At 41.9% G+C, this 26,171-nt stretch overlaps 1 protein-coding gene across 1 annotated transcript in view; it reads right to left on the bottom strand.

Moving 5' to 3' along the window:
• Positions 1-274: 274 nt before the first annotated feature.
• The window catches only part of LOC114566023 (solute carrier organic anion transporter family member 5A1), a 44,132-nt gene continuing 18,235 nt past the window's right edge, over positions 275-26,171 (bottom strand). Inside the window, exons 4-11 of the mRNA XM_028594365.1 lie at positions 18,973-19,105; positions 15,907-16,124; positions 14,195-14,359; positions 9,111-9,309; positions 5,278-5,437; positions 4,404-4,648; positions 2,603-2,667; positions 275-786 (exon numbers count right to left, since the gene is read on the bottom strand). Coding sequence (XP_028450166.1) covers positions 275-786; positions 2,603-2,667; positions 4,404-4,648; positions 5,278-5,437; positions 9,111-9,309; positions 14,195-14,359; positions 15,907-16,124; positions 18,973-19,105 — 1,697 coding nt within the window. The remainder of the gene's footprint in view (positions 787-2,602; positions 2,668-4,403; positions 4,649-5,277; positions 5,438-9,110; positions 9,310-14,194; positions 14,360-15,906; positions 16,125-18,972; positions 19,106-26,171) is intronic.

Raw genomic sequence — 26,171 nt, 5'->3', positions numbered from 1 at the left:
GAGCAGATCCTTCGTGTCGGATGAGGGACTCCAGGGCTGGTTGGTTTCCCAAATTATTATTATTATTTTTTTTTAATCATTCGACCACAGAATAAATCAAGACGCCCAGTTGATGGGTTTTTATGAGCCACAGAGGCCGGTGACGCAGACAGAACTTAAAAGCCAGCGTGTTAAAATCTCGTTGTCCTGGCTAACGAGAGGGATGAGATGAGAGCAGGACTTCCACGGGATGATTGGGTGCCTTTGGCTAAAAAAAACAGATGTATTCTGGAGCTCAGACCCGGACCGAAACGTGTTCCAGCGAACGGGCCGGTGTCGGGGCAGGTGATGGTGGCGCCGCCGCCGGGGGAGGACTCGCTGCTTTCAGTTCGTCCCCGGGGCAACTCTGGGTGCTGACGCCGCGGTTGAGGGGGCCGGCGCGCGGCGGCCCGTGGGCGTGCAGTGCGGCGGGGTCGGTGCGGGGGATGTTGACGGGGCAGGAGCGGGTGCGGGCGTGGCCCTTGTGGCCGCCCGGGTGGCACACGAGGCTGCCCACGGTGTCGACGGGCGACAGGTGGCGCTTGACCCAGCGCTCCACCCGCTCCTCCTTGTACTTGATGGAGTACCAGGTGAGGAAGATGAAGAGGAAGCCGAAGAACTTGAGGCTGGCGGCGAGGCCGAAGTAGACGAAGCGCAGCGAGGTGACGTCGTACTCCCAGCAGGAGCCGTGGACGCCGCAGTCCTGCTGCCACAGCATGCAGGTGGTGTCGATGACGGCGCCGAAGTAAATGGGCGTCGGGATGTAGGCTGAGGGGGAGAAGAGATATTTATAGAGCACATTTCAGCAACAGGGCAATTCAAAGTGCTTTACATAAAACATGAAAGAGCATTCAGAAAACAATTAAAAACAATTTAAAAACATTCAAAGTCAAGAATAAAATGTACAGTGCAGTATAAGAATTAAAAAAAACAAAACCAAAAAAAATAACTGAGAGAAACATAAAAGACAAGAATAAAATTTACAGTGCAGTTTAAGCACTGTTAGGTAGGCACTTCTATGCACTGTTAGGCAGTGTTCTAGGTACTATTAAGCCCTGTTAGGCAATATTAGGTACTGTTAGGTAAAACATTAAAACAGTTAAACCTTTAAAAGCAGATAAAATAGGTTATTTAAAGAAAGGCAAGATCAAAAAGATAGGTCTTCAGCCTTGATTTAAAAGAACTGAGAGTTGAAGCGGACCTGCAGTTTTCTGGGAGTTTGTTCCCCAGAGAGGGAAAAGAAGGGGGAGGAAAGGAAGAGAAAAGGATCAAGAAACAAAAGAAGATAAAGTAGCAAAGGAAAGTCAAGGAAGGGAACGGGTCGAAGAAGAGAGTGAAAGGAAAGAGAAGTGAGGAGAATGGTTTAAAAAAAAAATACAGAAAGGCATGAAAATTGCGAGGGGAAGTGAAGAGAGATAAAAGGTGAGGGAGAGGAGAAGAGACAAGAGGGACAGAGAGAGAGAAATGAGCAAACTTGTGAGAACAGAAATAACCATTACGTTACCAGTCCTTCCAGAAAAAAAAAAAGAGTTTTTTTGTGATTGTTGCGGGCAAAAATCCTTGATTATGCGGAACGTTTTCTTAAAAAATGCGATGGAATATGCTATATGATATTTATGCAATTTTATGCGATGAAATTGCGGGAACTTGCAAAAGCTGCGGTTTGATGAAAAAGAGAAAAAAAGTGATTCCCCCCCCCCCAACACCCTGCTTTTCAATGATGTTCACGTCGGCTAATTACATAATTACTTCATAACGGTCCCATGGCAACAGGGGGAAATGGCTGCTCTTGTGTGAAGTAAACGCAACATTTTTCAACTTTCTGCTAAGATATATTATGTGACTTTTTTCCAACGAAAATGCGGGGATTATGAAATCCGCATATTTTGCGTGGAAATCTGCAATTTATGCGGCGAAAGTGCAGCGTATTTGAAAAAAATTTGGCCCCCGCATAAATATGCGGACTTTGGCTGATTATGCATTGAATTATGCGATCGCATAATCACGTTTTTCTGGAGGGACTGCAGTACATGTCATTTAGCTGACGCTTTTATCCAAAGTGACTTCCAATTAAGTGAGAGGGAGGCGAACATGTTTTTAGTGGTGGGGGAATCCGGAGCACCCGGAGACACGGGGAGAACATGCAAACTCTGCACAGAAGGCCCAGGACGACCAGGACTCGAACCCGTCACCTCGTGCTGTGAGGCCACAGGGCTAACCATTGGACCACTGAATTTAACTAAGAGAATCTGCATTTACAATCAATGCATTGAGCTGACGCTCTCCTCCTCGTCTGTACTGCTGCACTGATCCAAACATCAAACTCTGAAAGCCACGCTCGATGGTGTTTTAAGCCCTTAACGTCGACTTCAAGGCACCTAACCTTAACCCTAACCTAAACAATGCTAGTGCCTTCCAGGCAGCGCTGCATGGAAGACAACGTTGGGGGCTTAAAACACCAAACTCTGAAAGCCATGCTCGATGGTGTTTTAAACCCCCAACGTCGACTTCAAGGCAGCGCTGCGACCGTCGATTTCAAGGCACCTAACCCTAACCAATTTTTCCTGTAGTTCTTTTTACTCACCGAGAGTCCTGAGGAGTACAAACTGCATTCCCAGAGCGAATGGCCTCTCCTGCTCCGCTACAGACCTGCACAACACACAAAAACCACACAGAAAGGTCAAGACAAAGGTTTAAAATGCTGACAGTACAGTTAGACATCATGACTTGCAAACAAGCAAAGCATGGCAGTTGGTCAAGGCCACACCCCCACCCTCCACCTTGCCCCCCTCTCACCTCCTCAATAGCATTTAAAGCTACAGACTCAGAAATGGCACATCCTAAGGAAAGCTCATTGTGGGACTGGCTGTAGTGGCTGTAATTCTGCACCAAGGCTGAATTTCAGCAAAGAGACTTCAGATACAGTATTAGGGGACCACTAAGGTCTATATAAAAGAGACTTCAGATACAGTATTAGGGGACCACTAAGGTCTATATAAAAGAGACTTCAGATACAGTATTAGGGGACCACTAAGGCCTATATAAAAGAGACTTCAGATACAGTATTAGGGGACCACTAAGGCCTATATAAAAGGTCTATATAAAAGAGACTTCAGATACAGTATTAGGGGACCACTAAGGTCTATATAAAAGAGACTTCAGATACAGTATTAGGGGACCACTAAGGTCTATATAACAGAGACTTCAGATACAGTATTAGGGGACCACTAAGGTCTATATAAAAGAGACTTCAGATACAGTATTAGAGGACCACTAAGGCCTATATAAAAGAGACTTCAGATACAGTATTAGGGGACCACTAAGGTCTATATAAAAGAGACTTCAGATACAGTATAAGGGGACCACTAAGGTCTATATAAAAGAGACTTCAGATACAGTATTAGGGGACCACTAAGGTCTATATAAAAGAGACTTCAGATACAGTATTAGGGGACCACTAAGGTCTATATAAAAGAGACTTCAGATACAGTATTAGGGGACCACTAAGGTCTATATAAAAGAGACTTCAGATACAGTATAAGGGGACCACTAAGGTCTATATAAAAGAGACTTCAGATACAGTATTAGGGGAACACTAAGGCCTATATAAAAGAGACTTCAGATACAGTATTAGGGGACCACTAAGGTCTATATAAAAGAGACTTCAGATACAGTATTAGGGGACCACTAAGGTCTATATAAAAGAGACTTCAGATACAGTATTAGAGGACCACTAAGGCCTATATAAAAGAGACTTCAGATACAGTATTAGGGGAACACTAAGGCCTATATAAAAGAGACTTCAGATACAGTATTAGGGGACCATTAAGGTCTATATAAAAGAGACTTCAGATACAGTATTAGGGGACCACTAAGGCCTATATAAAAGAGACTTCAGATACAGTATTAGGGGACCATTAAGGTCTATATAAAAGAGACTTCAGATACAGTATTAGGGGACCACTAAGGTCTATATAAAAGAGACTTCAGATACAGTATTAGGGGACCACTAAGGTCTATATAAAAGAGACTCCAGATACAGTATTAAGGGACCACTAAGGTCTATATAAAAGAGACTTCAGATACAGTATTAGGAGACCACTAAGGCCTATATAAAAGCATCCCAAAAGCAGCATGTCATAGGACCTTTAATCATTTAGATTTGACCATATGGCCTTAGCAATAAACAAGCTTTTCTTTAATTTCGCCAATTGTTGTTTTGTGCTATTCTGTTTTATTTTAAAGCATCGGGTCAGGCAACAGTATCCCCAAAAACCCAAAAGGTATCCAACCCTAGAACCAAACAGTTGTGTAACGTAACAAAGTACATTTCACCTTTTTGGGTAAAACTGACTGTATTTTAGAAGTATCTCAGAAGGTGATACCTGAGGGTGACGATGATGGCGGAGGGCTGGGCGCAGGCAGTGATGAGCGTGACGATGAAGAGAAAGATGAGGAAGGGGATGAGGGTGTTGCACGTGCGGTTGCACTTCCCCGACACGGCGTAGCCGTTCTCGTTCAGGTAGGTCTTGACGATGACGAGCTGCAGCTGGTTGCTGCCCTGGCCGCTGGACGACGGCGTAATGACCTGCCGGCTCTGGACGCAGGCGCAGTCCGAGTAGTTACGGATCTGGAGGGTAGTGAGATAACATGTACGGAGTTTTAGGCACTTTAGGATCCATCATCAAGAAGACGGCAATAGGGGTGGGGGGAATAAATCGATACAGCATAGTATCGCGATATTTTTTGTGGCAATACTGTATCGATACACAGAAGCCAAGTATTGATCTTTTATGAGATATGTGTCAGTTTGTCTGCGTGACAATCCCATTTTGCAGCAATAAAATTGAAGTGAGATGAACAAACAGAGAAATGTATCTTTTTAGATAAAACAGATGTTAAAAAAAGTTTTCTTCTGGGGACATCATTTGAAATTGGGAAAAATGTGAAGTTGGAAAAAAGGTAATATATCGCAGAATATTGCAATATGTTTAAAATCGTAATAATATTGTATCGTGACATAACTATCGTGATGATATTATATCGTGAGGCCTCTGGTGATTCCCACCCTTGATGGCAAGTGAAAATCAAGTGAAATCCCAATCCTTCGACAACTTTTTCGCAGTTCTTAGTCTTAGATAAGCACAGAAACATGAAATGTGTAAAAGCTTGATATTCTTTTTGAATGTTTTGGCACTCAAATCATAGATGCACAACGGCATTAGCTTGTCCAGGTTATCTGCTCTCCCTGCCTCTCACCCCGGTGCTGTCGTTGGCCACGCTGTTGCAGCCGGCCAGGCAGGGGTTAAAGTACGTGATGCCATCGGAGCCGCAGACGGGAGCGTACTCGTGGATTTTACAGCCGCAGTTCACGTTGCAACCTCCGGTCAGGTTCCTCTGGGTCATGGTGAGAGTCGGTCTGGAGAGAGAAAAATACACAGCAGCTCTTTAGGTTCTGCATTTAAAAAAAATTTGAAGATCGCTAGGAGCTAAATGTCAAGAGTTATTTGGGGTTAGTTTCAGCCTCATCAAGGTAACATGACTGACAGTTGAACGGACATGAAAACTCTCCCGGTCAAAAAAAAGAAGGAAGATAAGTCACTGTGGAATAAGAATATCTGGTTCTTTGAACTCTGTGGACATAACAACAGAAGGGAAGATGACTAGACTAGACTAACTACAACTCCCAAGATGCATTGAAAAACTCTTCTCTTGTGCACTCTTTCAACTGTGAGCTCAAGCTAAAGAGGACACTGATAAAACATTCAGCAGTTTAAATTATCTACAGTAGCTGTGTGATGTGAATGTTAAGAATCTAAATGTAATCTGGAGATCGAAATGTCTGCACCAAAGGTTATGGCAATACATAGTTGTTTCGATTTTTCAAATGCACAAACTAAACCAACCAAGCGTCCAAAAAAACATGGCAAAAAAAACAACTATATTAATGAACTGGATAGCAAGCAAAATAGAGCAAACAAGTTCATCTGATATGGAGTAAAAACTGAAAAAGAAGCGAAAGAATTGGGGAGAAAAAAGTAAAGAGGGACGGAAAATGAAAGATGGACATTAAAAGCCGAAACGAGAGTGAAGATAAGGCAGAATGGGAAAAAAAGGGTTGGAAAGAGAAAGTGATTGATAAAGAAAAAGGACAGGAACAAAAAGGATGATAATGAGAAAAGAGGGATGTGGAAACAAGACAAAGACAAGAGACATGACAATATACCTCAGACACATAAAGAAGAGAGATACAATGGAGGAGAGATTAGAGGGTAGAAAGAGATTGATGAGGGATGAGAGGGGAAAACGATAAAGAGATCATAGCGAGACAAAGAGGATATTGAAAAGGAATGAAAAATGATACATTAAAAAGATATCAAAATATCATTAAAGAAACAGAGCTGAAGATGAGGGCAAGAAGGACAGACAGACAGAGAGAGAGAGAGACAGAGACAGAGACAGAGACAGACAGACAGAGAGAGAGAGACAGACAGACAGAGATACAGAGAGAAAGGCAGACAGACAGAGACAGACAGACATACAGAGAGAAAGGCAGGCAGACATGTCAGACACATACAGTAGACATGTCAGTCAGACAGACAGACATGTAAGACAGACATGTCAGCCGATACAGAGACAGAAAGACAGAGAGAGAGACAGACAGACACATAAAGAAAGACAGACAGAGAGAGAGACACAAAGAAAGACAGACACAAAGAAAGACATACAGAGATACAGAGAGAAAGGCGGACAGACAGACATGTCAGGCAGACAGACATGTAAGACAGACATGTCAGCAGACAGACAGACATACAGAGATACAGAGAGAAAGGCAGACAGACAGACAGACAAAGAGGGAAATAAATAAAAACTCAGAGGGAGAAGCACGAAAGATAAAACGAATGCAGTCTGCCAGAGTCTCTTCCAAGCTGTCCTTGGACATGTTCCATCGTTGCCATGTAATCACTCTCAGGGACACTCCGTCCAAAAAAACAAACCCTGCCTCTGATTACTGGCTGCCTATCTGTTATCCTGGGCCGATCTGCACACACGCTTCGTACCGGACGTCAGCCACAGACGGGGCAATAACAACTACCACTGACCCCGTCCCACCGGGAAATGGCTTCATGCGAGAGAAGGCCAAACTGCAGTCTGCAAACGGCTGTCTCGCATACTAGTGAAAGCGTTTAAAGAACCCGTTTCCTCCTGGGATTAAAACGCGACCTGAGAGGAGTGACCCCCAGAGGGAGGTGATTAAAAAATGTCTAAGTTTAGACATCATGAATCTGTTAGTAATGGATGTTAACGGCTGACCACAGTGAAAGCTGCATCTACAGTATGTATTTATGCCAAAAAAGTCAATGATAGTGTTGTTGTAGTGGAACATCCATTTGCCTTTTCTGTCCGGATCAAAATGTACGACACCGAAACATGACAAAGAGCTAAGTGGCAGGAACATGTGGGAAAAAAAGACTTTGATTTTTAGGGTTGCACCTAAAAATTATTTTTGTTATAAATCTGTAGCTTATTTTCTTGATTAATCAGATTACTCATTTTTAGGGTTGTATATCGTTTGGGTTTTGTCTTTTACCGTAGGTTAAACAACGCTTTACAATTTTGCCGGTGCCTTAACAGAGAAACTAAAAAGAGCATAAAACAGCATCCAAGAGCAGCTTGTTTATGGTTAAGGCCATATGGTCACATTTAAATAATTCATTTAAAATGTAGTAACAATAACTTATTTCACCAGTCAATTGCCGTTAAACAACAAAAAGAGCAACCACTAGATGGCAGAAGGGTACTTTACAACAACAGCTTGAGTTTCTCGAGGTGCTTTGAACGCACCATAAAGTCCTGTCGGTGTAGTTTCTCTGACAACTCCGACTTGACAATGGCCACAGTGTCTTTAGCTGCAGACAGTTGGACGTCCCGGTCTTGGAAAAATGAACCTAGGGGTTAATAACATGTGTACCGAGTCAACCGTTCTCTGGGATATGTTTTCATGCTAACTGAAGTTGATCGGTTTTAGCGCAGACCGTTAATTAGCTTATAACGCTAGTCGTCGGGGCATGTAAAAAGAAGCCGAAGCACTGAGAACTTTGTAAGTATACAGGTTATTAAAAAGATAGTTTATAAAGACAGTAGCGTTCACGTATACAGGCGGGCGCCATCTTGGGAAAACAGTCGTGAGCAGTCGTGCCGCGACGACTAGCGTTATAAGCTAATTAGCGTTTTTTTGCTAAAACTGGTCCCATTCGATTAGCATGAAAACATATCCCAGAGAACGGTCAACTCGGTACACATGTGTTATTAACCCTTAGGTTCATTTTGCGGCGGATTTCTCCTTTAAAGCCAGCTACTACCTAACAGTAGACTAACGTTACCTAAATACTAAACGCTGGGATTCTGCATTTAACACAAAGACTAAATGATTTTAAATCAGAAACCAAAACACCTTAGTTTACGATACTTAATAAAATATAGTCTAAAGTAGGAAAGGTTTTCTAATACCTGATCTAAGAATACATAAACAAGACTAATGATACATATCGGAAACCCAGCAATATTCATGACCTTTATCTTAATGAGTTGGGGAAGAAGTTTGCGGCTTTGAGAGAGGACATCCATCAGGTTTAAACAACAGGAGTGTGTTTAACTGGATCAACGTAACAGGCTTGTACAGAGGCAGAGAATAAGGCAGACAAAAGAGCGAGAGAGGGAGAAACGTACTATTCATACTATTCATGTGCTGCGATGACGTTACAATGGTCACTGAGGCTACCTCTCTTTCTCTAGCTGGCCTCTCTCTTTCAGCCTCTTTCATAATTCTCTGCGGGTGTTCATCTTTGTAACTCTTCCTCCGCATCGGTTTATCTTCTCCTTCTCTCCTCTATACTTGTTTTGGCTGCCTCCCTCTGTCCTCCACAGCCGAATTGCTGTCGTCACTCGAAATCTTTTGATTCAGAGAAGACACAGAACGGCCTTGACGCTAGACGGACGTGGTTCTTCCTCGTCAGCAGTTATGCGTGACAACCCACTACCCCCCTCCTCCACCCCGAATTTCCCGCTCACAGTTTCCCCTCCTCACTCACCCGGTGGTGTAGGGGATGTTGATTCCTCCCAGGTTGATGCTCTCGCAGCCCACGATAAACAGCGTGGAGAAGCAGAGCAGGGAGACTCCGCTGCAGATCATAGCCAGCTTGGCCGACTCGCGAGCTCCCAGCTTCAGCTTCTTAATGATGTAGCCGCCCAGGACGATGCCCACGCCGGCGCTCGGCACAATAATCACACCTGAGGGGAGAGAAAAAAAAGCTGCATATTAGAAATTTATTTCATATGCTGCAAGTGAAATAACATACTGTCTTTATTCAAAGCATCTCACGGCAAGTCCAGTCAGATAAAACTGGAAAATTATGATGTAGAAACAGGCGACAGGGCAGAGAAATGTGGTAAATTAGAATATATCTCAAGTTTTATGTCCCGTGTGTAGCTTAAAATCTCCACAAATCACTGTATTTTAAATATACAATGAATGTAATTCAGTTAAATCGTACTTGTAGTTTCAAATCATAACAGGAGTTATCTCGACCAACAAAAACCTGGTCTAAAGTCAATAACGCAGCATTTCATTGTTATTTTAACAGCAACATTAGTAAAATGCTCCTAGGCTCGTGCACAGCGCGCACACACTATGCTTGTTACACACACAGGGACGCACAGCAGCACACAAACATGCAAAAGATTACAAATAAAAATATTAGGGTGCAAATCCTCCATCATAATAGCAATGCGCCAAGGTCCAAACGCGCCTGGCTTTTAAAGGGAATGGTCTCTGATTGGTTGATTACATGGCCCGCAACCTCTTTTCATTCTCTATGACAATGTCAGATACACTCATGTGTATGACATCTTTATAATATGTAGTCTATCCTTATTGGCATAAATGGGATGGACCAAATATTTAAAACACCTCTCAGTAAAACACAATATAATATAACTTACAGCAGAAGAGCTTCCATCTTGTATTTTTGGAGCAGTAGTAGCCTGGATCTACGGAAATACATTTACAGGATAAAGCCTGACATCTGGCACACATGTCAGGCTTTGCACATTACCTTCCGCTCTCTGTGTGTTGTTTGTTGACACTATATTTCTTTTTACCAAGTGTCAAAACAGCTCAAGCTTGTTTTCTTAGCCAATAAGTTTGTTTATTATCCTTCTACAGATATTCTAAGTCATAGTTTGCTTTCAAGCTCAACTAATTGAATCATCTGTAAATTGTATAACTGGTATTCGCAGTCTTCACTATCTCTTCAACAACAAGACAAGACCTAAAGAAAATTACATTACCATGACAGCACACATTTTTTGTGTGGGTGGCCTTGAAGGGAGTAGAGCCTCTGGTAGGTGTTAAATAATGTTCTTTCCTGTGCAAATCAGTGTTTACTGCCATTATCAATCCAGTCTGGAGTTCCACTGCCATTACTAATACACAGTGTATTCAAACATTTTTCCTCAAGCAAATTCTAGTTCCTGACCTTTTCAAAATGTACAATATTGGACTAACTTCTTATTTTCTAAAAAAATAAATGTTCAACTGTACGTTAAATGTTGATAAAAACGGTAGCGAGTTGGTGCAATGCTCCTAAGGAGAGGCCATGCTTGGGTACAGACAGTAACATTTGAAAAATGTAATTTTGGTTTCCAAACCAATTAAAACTTGGTTGTGCTAGAAAGTTCTGTCCGTGCGGTTGTGGTGTAATGTAAACGGACAAGCAAAGGAAAGGCTGAATTAATTAAATGTAGAAACTCCTTGGCTAAATGAAAAGTGACTGATCTGTCTTTCCAGGTAAAGTCAGACTGGGTAAGGCACGTCCAATCAAAAGAGAGGCCAATCTGATGAGACAGATGCGTCATTAGAACTCTAATTTAATAAAACAAATTATTATGCACCGAGGCGCAAAGGCGGAGCATGGCCTCCTGCTATTGGTACATAGTCCATGGACAGAATACTTAACATGCCAGGGGACGAAATGATTTCCAACATCATACTTCTTCTGCCGAAGGGAATAGAACTACAAACCGCAGCTACCAAATCAGTCATACTCGGGCTGCCCTCTCTTTGACGGTTAGTCGATTAATCGGTAGTTTTTGGTTTAGTCATTAGGCTTATTCATGCTGAATGTCTTACTTCCAAGAAACATATCAGCACATCTCTGATAAACACACAATTTAAAGTGGTGCTTTGCATGTTTCTTCGTGGAGAAACTCAGTTTTAAGAAGGTAAATGGACGGCAATTATCTGGTCTGAACGACCTCTCGAAACGCACAGATCTGTCGATTAGAGCTGGGTTAAAAAACTGATTAAAAGCAATCTTTGTTTGAGTGATCGAATATTGAATAGGAAAATCCAGACATTTTTTATCTGCCGTTGTACGATAGATGTAGTGAACTTGCTTAGTACAATTTACAGCAGAAGTTCTCTGAGAATCTCTTTTATATCTAAGCAAAATTGGTATTATAACTGAAATTTCCCTAACCTGATTGGTATCGAATCGAAAAATGTGTGTGAAAATGTCTGAATCGAATCGGGAAATCATTGGCGATACCCAGCCTTCCTGCCGATTAAGTGAACTAATTGATTAGTCCACAAAATCGTATGAATGTTAGTCGACAAAGATTTTCTTTAAATCGAGGAAAGCCCTTCATAGAACCTTAACGGCAATGTACTTAATATTAAACTGGAACCCTGTGACCGTTACAAGTCTGTGCGCAGGTTTTCAAGAAACATTCCGATTTCACCCATTAAAAGGCTGGCATAAAATGAAAATATATGTATGAGTGGCAGTTTTAATCACAGGCTTTCAGCCCACTCCACCTACAGCTGAGACAGTTATGCAACTCTAACACTAAAACATTTTTGGTAACAAAAAAAGGACTCCCAAGATGGAATGTCTTTGGACAAAATCTTACCAACGCAAGTATGACTAAAAGGTTTCCAAAACTATACAAATGAAGATTTTGTTGGATGAAATTTGTTTGGTTGGGTTTGTTTGGTGTTTAAAAACTTCAGCCATCAATAGCAACAGCTTTCTGTGTGGAAGGTTTAGATGAGTCATGGTACCAGCGAGTGTGACTAACGATGAGCTGCACTTTGCAATCAAAATCATTTCTTCCAAAAGGTGAGGATGTTATTTTGTGATTTAACTTTTGCATTAAGCAAAGAATAATATGAGCAGCCAAACAAACAAGCAGTGTGGACGCCAGGATTTAAAGGTATTATGATTATTTGCTTGTTGTTTTAGGTCCAGAGCCTCAACTCTGAACGATTCTGGGCGTGGCCTGAGTAAGTGGACGTGGTTAAAGTATAGGGGGCGTCTCAGTATCACATGTAGACCACACATTCTGAGTTTCATGTAAATCGGATGATGTTTGTCATATAAGGCGCATTTCCTGTTGCCAGCGGGGGGCGCTATGACCAAAAGTCAATTTTGGCCTGTAGGTGTCCTCAGGCCTTGACTCTTGTTGATTGTGGGAAATTTCAAGCAGATATGAAAATGCACACTGTAGTTACAGCCACTTTCTCGTTCATTGCTAATCCAACCCTTATCTCCAAATGGACTACGCTGGACTTACTAAAATGAACATTCGTCATGAGGAACGTCATAAGAAAAAAAAAGAAAACAATATGTACTATATGTCTGTTTTTACAATGAAAGAGCTGTGCACAATCAACTATTGAATGTAACGTCTATCATTTTAGAATACTAGCATGTTGTGAAGCTATTTTAAAATCATATATATATATATATATATATATATATATATATATATATATATATATATATATATATATATATATATATATATATATAATGCCTTGTTAGCCTGTTAACGTGCTGCGTGTGAGCTTGTAGCTACAGGCCTGTTTTAAGCATGTGCTTGTGAGTGTATGTAGAGTGCATTAAGTGCTTGTATTCGTGTGAGTGCGTGTGTGTCTTAGTGTTTCTAAATGTGTGTGTAATGCACTCAGTGCTCTGTGTCCCAGGTGCCCCCTTCATTTGAAGACCAGCAGTTTCTTTATTATTAATGTGTGCTGGCTTGCAGCTCTGCGCTAAGATAAGAAACATCAGAGCAGCGCTGAACAGGCAGAAAAGTGAAGTCCTGTGTTTTGTAGGAATATTCTGGTCTGTCTGCATCCTGTCTGTGCTGCTGTAGAGATATTAAAAGGGCGTTCATAGAGAAGGCAAAGAACAAGTCGGTCTTTAAGGTGCTCAAATTTGAGTTTCATGAGAAATAAATCCTATTTTTGAAACGTCACATTTAAGTTTGTAAATCACGATTATTGGAGACAAAGATTTCAGAGTGGACTGGTTCACTGGAGTGTTTGAAGGCTGTTACACACCGGGGGCGTGATGAATAAGCGATGCGAAAAATACGAAATAATCGCATTTCTCATCAAAACTATTCACACCGGCAGCGATGCTAATTTTGGACAGTTTTCAATACAAGTTTCGGATATTCGCGCCAGCTCATCTGCCACGTCGGAGGTACAGTTTGAGTTCGGTCTGGGCAGGCTGCTGAAAGGAGAGAGAAAGTGACGGAGATGCAGCGTGAGCGGACGAGAGAGAGCAATCGGAGCAGAGGAGCGTTAACGTTTAGCGGTGACGATATGAAGTGATTGTACAATAGCTAGAGTCTGCAGTTTTTTGAGCACAAATAAATGCTGCAGCTCCTCAAAACCACCAGAGGTGTCCGGTCTTGTTTTCCCCGGCTGCTGAGCGGAGTTACGGGGAATAATGTTCCTGGCCCCGTCTCCCCCTGAAGCAGGAAAGGCTAACACTAAGCTACTGTAAACTTTTTATTGAGTTTCCTTTTAGCGAAATACTCAGTGAATTTAATTCCCCTCTGGAAAACAGTGTAGCATATGTCTAGGGCTTTTATTGTGAAAGGTAAGAACGGAAGGAGAGTCTCTGGTAAATATGCAGACTTTGACTGATTATGCACTGAATTATGTGATCGCTGGAGGGACTGGTGATAATCGCGTTCTGTGTGAAAGTACGTGTGATAAAAACAGTTTGGGAAAATGTATTGATGTGTGAATTAATCGCACGAAAAAAAAAAACATCCCCGGTGTGTACAAGCCTAGAACAATGTTAGGTGTAATGGAGCTCACCGGTGTAGATGCTGGCGCTGGAGGCCGGGATGCCAAACTGAGACTCGATGAACTTGGGGATGAAGGTGATGAAAGCGGTGACGATGGCGCTTTCAGCCGTGTAGGAGAGGCTGACGAACAGGAAGGTCACGTTGCTCAGGATCCTCACTGCCGCTTTGGGCAGGTCTGCAAGAGGAAAAGGACAAGATGGGGGGACAGGGAGAAAAGTTAAGATTTTATTTTGGTTTGTTGTGAAGAAGTTCTTTGTTCCTGACAGTGCCCTCCGTCCTGGCCGAATCATGAAAGCATTGTGTGGTGGATTTCCACTCAAATATGGGAGAAGAGTACACTCTACACTTAACATCCATGTTAAAAGGTGCTGTAGGTAGGATTGGGAAGATCCAAGACTTAGCCAAAAACCCCACAAATCCCACTACAGGCTGTAGGTGGCGCCAGAGGAGATGGATTATTTTTTACCTTATTAATGACCTGCTTCATGTAGTTCTACTGGAACATAGGGTCAGTGTCAGCAAATATGACAGAAAAGTAGTTTTATAAGTCTTACCTACTGCACCTTTAATAGAAAAGTGCAGAAGATCTACATCAAGATTTCTTTGATTAATAAATTAGGTCCAAAACCCCAAAATATTCAGTTTGGTGTCGAAGACCGAGGAAACCAGACAATAATTACATTAAAGAAGCTGGAACTAGAAAATGTTGGCCTTTTTTTTTTTTTTTTTTTACTATTATTACTACAATATTATTACAAAATAGCTGCTTATGGGCGATCCGGCTGATAGCTGCATCTTATTCCCTACACTCTTTCCCCACATGTCTTGTCTTTTAACAAATAAAGACATAAAATTCTCAAAAAATAAGTCTTAAATAAAAATAAAAAGAACAAATTAATAGACATATATAGATAATCAATGGAGTTCTACTTTTTTTTATCAAACCATGAATGACCATTACCCAAACAAGTTCAGGGCAGGTTTGTTGAATGTTCATGTGACTGTACTTTTACCAAATTAAATAAACTTAATATTTAATAATATATAATAAACTCATATTTAACACTCTGTTATTTGAACCCTTGTGTTGTCTTCACCATCGTTCATGAACCTGTCATACTGGGTCAAAATTGAAAAATGCACTTTTCTTGGGAACTTTTTCTGACATTTGTGTCGCCTTTTCTGTTTTTGGCGCTTTTTTAACGTTTTTGTCCCTCTTTTCAACGCTTTTTTTTATTCATGGTAAATAAACCTAATAAAATGACATTATACCTAACTTTTGAGTTTGAAAAAGAGCAGATATATGAATTATTTTGACTAATAGAATAGTTAAGATCAGAGGATGTTGAGTGAATCACAGATTGGTTTATGTCAAAGTTTGGTCAGCATGCTGTTTTTTCAAATGCTATGAAATTAAATAAATACACCAAAATTCAGTGGATGTAATCATTAATTTTTACCTGCGAAGAACATGGATGCATGTATGTACAGTATATGTTGTATGGGTTCTATACAATGTACATGCATGCATTTCTGGGGCAATGTGGTTGAAAGAAACCCATATTTCTGATATAAAAAACTTTGAAAATGGGTGAAATTTGAGCCGAGGACAACGCAAGGGTTAAAAAGGAGTTAGACGGACAACTCTGAGAGACGCTCCAACATCGTCAGTGACATCCGCAGCTCTCGCCGACACGCCGCCACGTTCTCTATTGTCGGTACCTTTGATGTCCTTTCCGAAGCCCATGGACGAGGTGACCGCCTGGCTCTTGTTGTTGCTCTTCTCCTTGAGGACGTCGTCGTCGCTGGACAGGTCGTCCATGCTCAGCTTTTTCCTCCTCTTCTTCTTCTTGTGTCGGGGGGGCAGCTTCTTGGGGAAGGTGAACATGGGGAAGATGACCAGCAGCATGGCCACGGCACACAGCAGGAAGCCGCTCCACCTGGACAAGACGGGGGAAGATTTAAATTAAATATCGATCCTGGAAGTAACCGGCTCCATCTGGCCTAGCTTATCACAGATCCTGGAGGTAACCGGCTCCATCTAGCCTAGCTTAGCACAGATCCTGAAGGTAACCGGCTCCATCTAGCCTAGCTTAGCACAGATCCTGAAGGTAACCGACTCCATCTAGCCTAGCTTAGCACAGATCCTGAAGGTAACCGGCTCCATCTAGCCTAGCTCAGCACAGATCCTGGAGGTAACCGGCTCGATCTAGCCTAGCTTAGCACAGATCCTGAAGGTAACCGGCTCCATCTAGCCTAGCTTAGCACAGATCCTGAAGGTAACCGGCTCCATCTAGCCTAGCTCAGCACAGATCCTGGAGGTAACCGGCTCCATCTAGCCTAGCTTAGCACAGATCCTGGAGGTAACCGACTCCATCTAGCCTAGCTTAGCACAGATTCTGGAGGTAACTGGCTCCATCTTGCCTAGCTTAGCACAGATCCTGGAGGTAACCGGCTCCATCTAGCCTAGCTTAGCACAGATTCTGGAGGTAACCGGCTCCATCTAGCCTAGCTTAGCACAGATCCTGGAGGTAACCAGCTCCATCTAGCCTAGCACAGATTCTGGAGGTAACCGGCTCCATCTAGCCTAGCTTAGCACAGATCATGGAGGTAACCGGCTACATCTAGCCTACTGCTCCCAATAAGTGACAAAAATAACACCAACATTTTCCTATTTACATGTTGTGATTTGTATAGTCACAGCGTGTGCAAATAACAAGGTCACATGACCCACAGCCATCTTCTAACCGTATACATACTGGGAACTATATTCTCAGAAGGCGAAGCACTGCTACTTCTGCTAATTGGGCGGAGTGATTTGCTCACAGCACCTAAGAAGGAGCAGAGAGTTGCTCAGAGTTGGAGTAATATCAATGTGCCGGTTCATGCTTGGTATCATTTGATCGCTGTGCCTCATTTCTTTTGAACAAATACATTTTAAAAACTGTCGCCAGGCTTGTGCAAACTCACTGGTAGACTCATCCATCCTCTTCCTGCTATCATCGCTTATAATTCATGTAGGAAGCCCACCGGGTTAGCTAGTGAGTCACTAGTTGTGCTGTCAGTTAGAGGATGGCATCACTGAGAGCTGTAAATAGATAACTAACTACGTCTCATACACAGCAGCAGATGTACAGATGGATATACAATATGTACAAACAAAAAAGGTGACCTAAAGAGCAAAGATGCATCTGATGTACTGTATTTAAAGTGATTCTGCATCTGGTTAGATTCTTGATTTGTAAAGCTTCCTGCACACACTGGCCCTAATTTATCAAGCTAACGTAGAAACTAGCGCAGATATGAGCGCAGAAATCATCTTAAACGTTTGTATCACACCAATCAGAGCGTAAGAATGGTCGTACATTGATAAATGCAGCGGCTGGAAACAATCGTAATTTAAATATCACGCCCCAATATATTCTCGGTTTTGAGGCCTCGCCACTACAATTTACGACATGGCGAGACGTAATCCGGCTGAGAAGCGGCACTTTTCAGAGGTGGAGATTGAAACCCTGATATCTCAGGTTCATTTGCACTAACGTGTGTACTATTTGGCAGCCTGAAAACTGGTATTAAAGGCTGTAGAGATCACTGATGCGGTCAACAGTGTTGCCGTAGTAAATCGGACTCCGGCTGAAGTTTAGCCTATTTAATTTATACATCCTTGACGCATTTTCTATAGCCTAGTCCTAATAGTAATATACAGGCTTATTGCAATCTCTTAGGCCTACATGGTGTACCTATATTTAAATAAACACACGGTAGCGGAGTTTATGCAGCGTCTTTTATTTTACTCTTGTTTTTTTTTCATGAGTCAGAACGAGACAACAGCTGAGGGAGAGCGCGTGTCCTCCGCCCCCCCGTGCTGGACCACCACCCCGACCCTGTCTCCTGACAGCAGAGGGGCTGGGAAAACAAGCCGAAATAACTCGGTCAATGGTGGAAATAAATCGTTCACGACATAGAAATGAAAACCTGAATAATAAATAAAAATGTTGTGCATCGTCATGTTTCCTGTAGCCTAGGAATATCATTGCCAAACATAACACTATAGGCTACCTTTTAAAAGCGAGGAATAATAATATCCTGTCTACTTCAGTTGGGGCTGTTCTGGACACTGCTCTCTGGGCATCGGCTCATCTGGCTCCATCGCTACATTTATGGCACCCAGTTTCCCTGCGAGATGTTGTGCAGAACCCCACAGGCTAAAACAATGTTGCAGACTTTTTCTGCCGTGTATAGGGTCCCCCCCCCCCACTGATGCGAGCCATCTGCCCTTAAACAATCCGATGGCGCGAGTGGCACGTGTGCGTACGTGTGCACTATTGTACCGGCTCATAGAGGTCTTCTAAAAGAGCAAGATCTGCCATTGCTGATAAGTGATCAACTGATGACTTCTCCTTCTCCTGTTAAACTGATTATATGCTGATTATGTAAGTGTGAGATGTGAAGCTGCAAGGCCACGCTGACTCAGAAACTTGCGTACACGAGTTCAGACCAGACGTGAGATTTGATCGCAGCCTACGCTCACGTCCAAATTGATAAATGCCGAGCTTTGCGTAGGAATCGGCGTACGCCCGTCGTACGCCTGTTTTAGGTCGTACGCACGTTTCATAAATGAGGGCCATTATAATTTAAAATGTGGACTACTTTTGATTCACTCTCAGAAATAAGCAGCGACAAAAAACGTACCCTGAGTCCCAATACTCATTTTTGGCGAAGGGAATGTCTTTATTTATGTTATGTTACACTTGAACTGGCCCAAAGCAGCCAGACTGTTCTCACCAGTTGCCGATGAAGCGGGGGTCGCTTTGATCGATGTTGACCACGGTCTTGGGGTCCACGTAAAAGCCGATGAGGACTCCTCCCAGCAGGTAGCCAGCTGCTGGGCCCAGTGCTCCCATCACATACATGATGGCTGAGGAGAGGAGAAAACAGTGAACAAGAATAGGGATCAAACTTTATACCTGCAAGAATCAATGTTGTGCCTCTAAGGGACATAAAGACGTCAAACTGAAAGACACAAAGTCACCACATAAAGTAATAAAGGGAAAACAATTCATCCAGCAGACACAGAGCCACATTATCATCCCATTAGCACCGGGTCTCGGACCGGACCCCCCAAATAAAAACTATTCGGATCTACGCGATTCACCCTGGATGACATTTTCCCATTCAAAACGGCGATTTTCGGCTTTTTTCAGTAGGTATGTAAATAGCAAATGCACCTGCGCCCATCTGTGCGCCCATGGGCGTGCTGGTCTTACAGGGAGGTGTGTTCAGGTGCATTCTGGGCGTATTGCTATCTTGAGGCAGCGGGAAGTGATCGCGCCATTTACCAACAAAAACCGGGCCAATTAACACAAAAATTTGTCACCTAAACTTGGATACAGACACTGGAAGAGACATTTGGTTGATACTAATAATTTAAGAAAACAGAAGGATGTTAAAAAAAAAAAGAGAGAACAAAAAGCCTTTAATATGTTTTAAAGACACACAACTGCTGGCTACCTGCCACTTCCAGAGCTTAAACTTTTTTGCTCTGTACATTTTGCATTTTCCTTCCTCTTTTACCTTTACATTTGTCTACGAGGAACAACTTTACGTAAACTTTTGTGTCAAAGTTGTTTAATTCCCCGCACTCAATGCCTAACTTTAACCCTTATGCAACGCTTCAAATCAAACTAATCTAGGCTTTAAGAGCGGGGTACAAAAGGCCATGTGTGTGGGTCATGTGTGCAGATCATATGATTGTGTAATAAGGGGCCTGCTTGGGGCTGAGAATAAGATTTCTCCAATTAGGGGGAATTAACATCTTAAAAAGGTCTTTGGCCAAAGTTTAAAGCTAAAAAACTAAAAAATGCGGTGGCGTGACTTAAAAACTCAAAGCTGGGCCAGGCACTGGTGTCAGAGTCCCTGTGAACTCACCCGGGGATGCTGGGTTCACGTCAGCAGTAGCTTCAAAGACGCCTAATTTCTAATCACCAATGTTGTGCTTTTCAAAATAAAACGACAACTTGCAAGTGATGCATCGACAGCTCTCATGGCTGACTCTGGGCACTAAATTAAAATCTAATCTTCGGTCACGTGGGGGAAAAAACCCACCACTTATTTTGTGGAAGGACTAGTGTAGAGCTGCACATCTAACCAAAAAAAACTAAGTTTTTTCTTTTTATTCCTTTGAAAGGGTCATTGTAGCGATGCATGCCTACAAGAAAATCCCACATCTCTGGTCAGAAGGAGAAAAACGCATACTTTTAAACATTAGACTTGGATATCAACAGGTTTTTGGATATGCGCAAACATTGCAACAACGCTGACCTTTCCAAGAAGGTGGGTATAGGAATGAAAGAGGGACGATGTATTCGTACGGTCAAACAAATCTGGCACCGGTGGAAAACGGCTGCATGTATACGGAAATATTAATGTTATATTCTCTTTTATTAACCATGTAAACAACTTAGTGGGAATTAGGGGTGTATGAAAAAAATCTGCTTTACTGTATCGATTTTCAAAAACGCAATATCGATTTTTAAATTTTTTAAGTTTATGTGCAAAAATATTCATGTAAGACAGCGGTTCACGTTTATGTTGTGTTTAAACCCCGCACCGCTAAATGGCTATGCCGAGACGCACCACTAGTGTCCTCTCCTAGCAGTGCCTAGCAGTGCCTAACAGTGCCTAGCAGAGCCTAACAATGCCTAGCAGGGAATATAATGTGCATGTAAACGTAGTCAGTCATCATGATAATAATTATAATTGTGTAACACAGAGACTTATCTTACCGCGGAAAATCCAATACCGTTGCAACCCTAATGCATGATAACTGATCACTAGGTTTGACTGATATTCCTCAGCTGCTCATCTGCAAAGGCATATTTTCTGAGCGCGTGCTCTCTCCACTAGACTATTACATCATCTGCCAGAGGCTGGGATGATAAAGAATCGGGGATGGGATTGAGGGCTTGGGTTTTCCAAGGGGACCCAGCGGCGTCGTGGATAATCCCTTATCTAGCAGGAGGAAAGGGAAAGCCCTCGGCTGCAGGCTGGCGTGTTACACAACGTGATGCAGAGCATCAGCAGAGGGATAAAAAAAAAAACGACCGGGCCTCTGGTGGTCAAGGCGGCGACCAGGCACAGCTTAGATATGAGGAGCCACGATGAAACTGTGAATAAAAACGGAAAGACACGGAGATGAAGAGAGAGTTGAAAGAGAGAGCCAGACAGAAGACGATAGTGTGAGATGTGAAGTGTCCAGTTTCAGCAAAGGGAAATGTAAAGAAAACCCAACAACTACCTTTATGAGAACATATTAAAGCAGGGCGTGACTTCTAAAGTAATCAAGGACAAGTAACTTTGATACAATGTGAGATTTGTAAATGGTCTATATACGGTTAGGTCATACCTGCCAACATTTGGTTTTCAAAATACGGGAGATTTGTGCAGGGGCATGGCGGCGAAGAGGGGAGGGGGGTGGGGGGTGGGAGGTGTATGTTGAATAAAGTGATAAAAAGATCCTAAAATAGTATGTCGAAAAAAGTGTAAAGAAGCAATAGTATATCAAAAAAGTGATAAAAAAGTCATAATATAATATATGGAAAAGTGATAAAAAGTCACAATATAGTACGTCAATAACAGTCGCAGTATATGTCGAAAAAAGTCATAGTTTAGTATGTCACAAAAGTCATAGTATACTAGGTCGAAAAGAATTATTACAAAAATCAATAATATCGTATGTCATAAAAGTGATTTAAAAAAGTCATGTTATATGTAATAAAAATTCAGACAAGGTGGCAGAGTGGTTAAGGTGATGGACTGCTAATCCATTATTATAATATTAAGAACTTTGGCTTACTTTGTTAAATATGGAAAAAAAAATGCTTTTGTAGAAAATAATATTTGCTGTTCTGGTTTCTGCACTAGTATCAAAATATCTATCCGCTGCTGGTTTTAGGCAATTATCTAAAATTATGGCAAAATAAACATGTCAAACAGTTTCCATCAACTGCCTTTATGCAAATACATTCAAGGGAATGTGACAAGTTTCCATAATAAATGGAGCCCCGGTATCTCAGAAACATCACAGCAGTTCAGTGCTGCTTCCCACTTAAAGCTCCCACTATAGTTCTGCCAAAATACATTTAAACATCTCTGAGGATCTACTTAGAGAAGTTTGTGACTTAGAGAAGAGTTTGGATCATGGATGAATTAAAGGGGAACTATGCAGTTCTTTTTAGCTTAATTTACCTTAAAGTGATGGTTCGGAGTAATTTACCCTAGGGTCCTTTGCACCATGACCTCGAGCCAAACACCCCCCCAGAAGCTTTTTTCACCTGGGTCTAACATTGGGAGAGTTAGCGTAGAGTTATCAGCTGAATAGCTTAGCGCAGGGGCTAATGGACCCACGTTTGTATCTCTTAAATGACCCCACTAATAATGCCCGAAATGATACCAAAGGTCTACATAGTATATATAGGTTATGCACTCATAAAACGATGGATTGTAAAGTTTGTAAGTACACCACAAGTTTATGTAAATAACACTTGCCTGCTGGCTTCTGCTCTCTGCTGTTGTTGTTGCTGCTGTGAGACGAGTGCTTAGGGACGTCTACAAATTACAACACCGAAAAGAGATGCAACAAAAATATTTTTTAATTTAACTTATTTTTTTAAAGTAAGTGCTGTAATATAACTAGCAGGAGACAAGTAATAATTGAGGTAAGTTTGGAGACATTACCTTATTTAATCATTAAATTAATACATATTTCTGTTGCATCTCTTTTCGGTGTTGTAATTTGTAGACGGCCCTAAGCACTCGTCTAACTGCAGGCAGCAGCAGCAGAGAGCAGAAGCCAGCAGGCAAGTGTTCATAAACTTCTGGTGTACTTACAAACTTTCCAATCCATCGTTTTATGATTGCATAACCTATTTGTACTAGTGTAGACCTTTGGTATCATTTCGGGCATTATTAGTGGGGTCATTTACGAGATACAAACATGGGTCCATTAGGCCCTGTGCTAAGCTATTCAGCGGCTAACGCTACTCTACGCTAACTCGCCCAATGTTAGACCCAGGTGAAAAAAGCTTCTGGGGGTGGGAGGTGTTTGGCTCGAGGTCATGGTGCAAAGGACCCTAGGGTAAATTACTCCGAACCATCACTTTAACTGAGTCATTGGAATGGTTATGTGACTTTTTTCGGGTTGAATGGTGGTTGTCTCGCTCCACCCCTAGCACCTGTGAGTGGAAAAAACACCCTTGCAACTTTGGGCCGGCAAGTCGCCCATTTATTAAATCATTGCTTAAAGCATTTAAACAAAGTCTTGTGTTGGAGTTTGGAACATTCCAAAATCTTAATTTGGATTGAAAGATTTTCATTTTCACTGTAAATGCATATCGGTTCCAAATACCGGTTTCATTAACTACTAATAAATCGGTATCGGTCTTGAAAAACCAGTATCGGTCGATCCCTAAAATAAAGTGAATTGAATTGTAATGTGCCATTATGCCCTCGGCAGGGTCTGTCAGTGTTTACGGGCGCTCTAGTGCTGCCAGGCTGTTGCATCACCATCACCCAACACACATAACGAGAGCCCTCCGAGGTGCTACTGCACCCGTAGTCATCTGCCACTCCACGACCCTGATTACACCAGTCTGGACCTGCACGGCCGGGCAACACACAACACGGGTCGTTAAAGAGATGGATGGCAGCTGTAAACCAGCAGAGAAGCTAATAAATTAAATAATAAAATGTCATTTTTTCAAATTAACCGTGTGGCTTCAAGAGCCTAGGAAAGATGTAAACCTCAAGCAACGAGCAAAAGCTTGTAAGCTTTCAATCCATTCAACATGAATGAGAAAAAAAAAAAAAACATAAATCAGGATTGGTGCTGCCAAGTGTCATTTGAGCTTTCGTTAGAGCTTTGCCAGTTGATGGATGGCTTTATTTGCTTTTTTTCAAACGCTACAAATTTGTCGATATGACTAGGTAGATGCATGCAAATTGTTGCGCCCAACGCTGTTGAAATTTACAGCTATATTTCGATTTCTTTGTGGGAACACCGCCTTCACCTGCCTTTTTCATCAGCTCGCTTTCGGGTCTGAACTTTCCGCGAAGCTTGCGCAGTTGATCTCTGCGCAAGCTTCGCGGAAAGTTCAGACTCGAAAGCGAGCCGATAAAAGTGGGTTATAGGTTGCCAGGTTGAGGTGACAAACGAGTTGAAAATTGTATATGGTGGATTGTGTGAACAAGAGATCAGACAAGATCTGGCTACTGGTCAACATTAGACAAACACATTGGTCCGATTATTTATAAAGGAGTTTGGGCTATGCAAATGACTGGAGTTTCCCCGGAGATAAGGCTAAAAAACGGGAGAAACCCATGAAAAACGGGAGAGTTGGCAGGTATGTCTTAATCCTCAGTTTGTATTTTGCACTTTTTGACCACATGCTGTATTTCCAGTGACTATGAGCCATAGGGCTGGGCAATATATCGACATTATATCAATATCATGATATGAGACTAGATATTGTCTTAGATTTTGGATATTCGTAAAATATCGTTTTATTAATATATATATATATATATATATATATATATATATATATATATATATATATATATATATATATATATATATATAAAATATTATATAATATATATAATATTATTTGCCTTTTCCCCACGTAAACATTATGTCCATATATTATGGACTTTTCGGCTTGATCCAAACCAAAATTACAGGTGTGAAACCTCCCGCGGACCCTGGTCCGGACCATACGGCCGAAATTTGGTCCGACCAAAAGAGTTAGGTCTCGGTCCGGATAAAAGTGAACCACGGTCCGGTTTGTTTCTAGTGTGAAAGCATTTTTTTGGATGGTTCGGACTTACTGGAATTGTTGGGTCTTTTTAAATTATAGTGTGTGGTCTAGACCTACTCTATCTGTAAAGTGTCTTGAGATAACTCTTGTTATGAATTGATACTATAAATAAAATTGAATTGAAATTGAATTGACTTTCGGACCAAATACAGGAAGCTCTGGCAGAATATCTTTGTGTTATAAGACCGGGGAAGCTTTAAGGAATAGCTCGGTGCTTATGTGTACGTGAGAGTACTCCTCAAGACACCGAGACAGGATACGAGAGGACGGGGAAGCCCGTCTACAAACCAATCGGTTACAACTGTCGGGAGACGCAGCTCGCGCATGTGATGACAACAGGACGTAGTATTGTCACGTATAGGTCTTTAGTGCGCTGGCATAACTTGCATAACAAAACTTACCGGATCAAATGCAAAAACACAAACCTTGGTCCTGGACCTTGGTTCGGACTTTCATGTGTGAAAGCCCCCTAAATCTTCCTTCGATGTGTTCCTTATCTCGCTTTCTTTTTAGACATACCTTAAAACAACAATTAACAAACAGCCTTCCACCCCTGCAGTTCCTGGTGCATCAGAAAGTACTTTCCCCAGAACAGGAAATTATTTGGCACCAGGAACTATTTAATCTTAAATAAAGTGTTGTGAGATTAACAAATGGCTGCAAAACTTATATTTGCAACATTTGTAGAGTGTGCTAGTGAGGTGAAAATCTTTTTTAGAAGGTGCCGTAGGTAGGGTTGTAAAGATCCAGGACTTTTACCATCAACAACTTCTCAGTTGTTGTTCCCTTTCCGCTAAAGCCCAAAACGGTCTCTTAAGCCCCTCCCCCCACAAGGGAGAATGAATGCGTGTGCATGAGCAATGATTGACACACAGTTAAGACACCCCCCCTGGCCGTGATTGGTGCATCTGAACAGGGAGTGGTGGATTTTTGCAAATCGCACTACAGGCTGTAGGTGGAGCCAGAGGAGCTGGATTTCTTTTTTAAATGACCTGCTTCATGTAGTTCTACTGGAACATAGGGTCAGTTTCAGCAGATATGACAGAAAGTTAGTTTTATAAGGCTTACCTACTGCACCTTTAAATGTTTAAAAGGAAGGAACTTAAG

Source organism: Perca flavescens, chromosome 12 (genome assembly GCF_004354835.1).
Source record: "Perca flavescens isolate YP-PL-M2 chromosome 12, PFLA_1.0, whole genome shotgun sequence".
NCBI classification, from domain to species: domain Eukaryota; kingdom Metazoa; phylum Chordata; class Actinopteri; order Perciformes; family Percidae; genus Perca; species Perca flavescens.
This window is presented reverse-complemented; position numbering and strand designations above follow the sequence as displayed.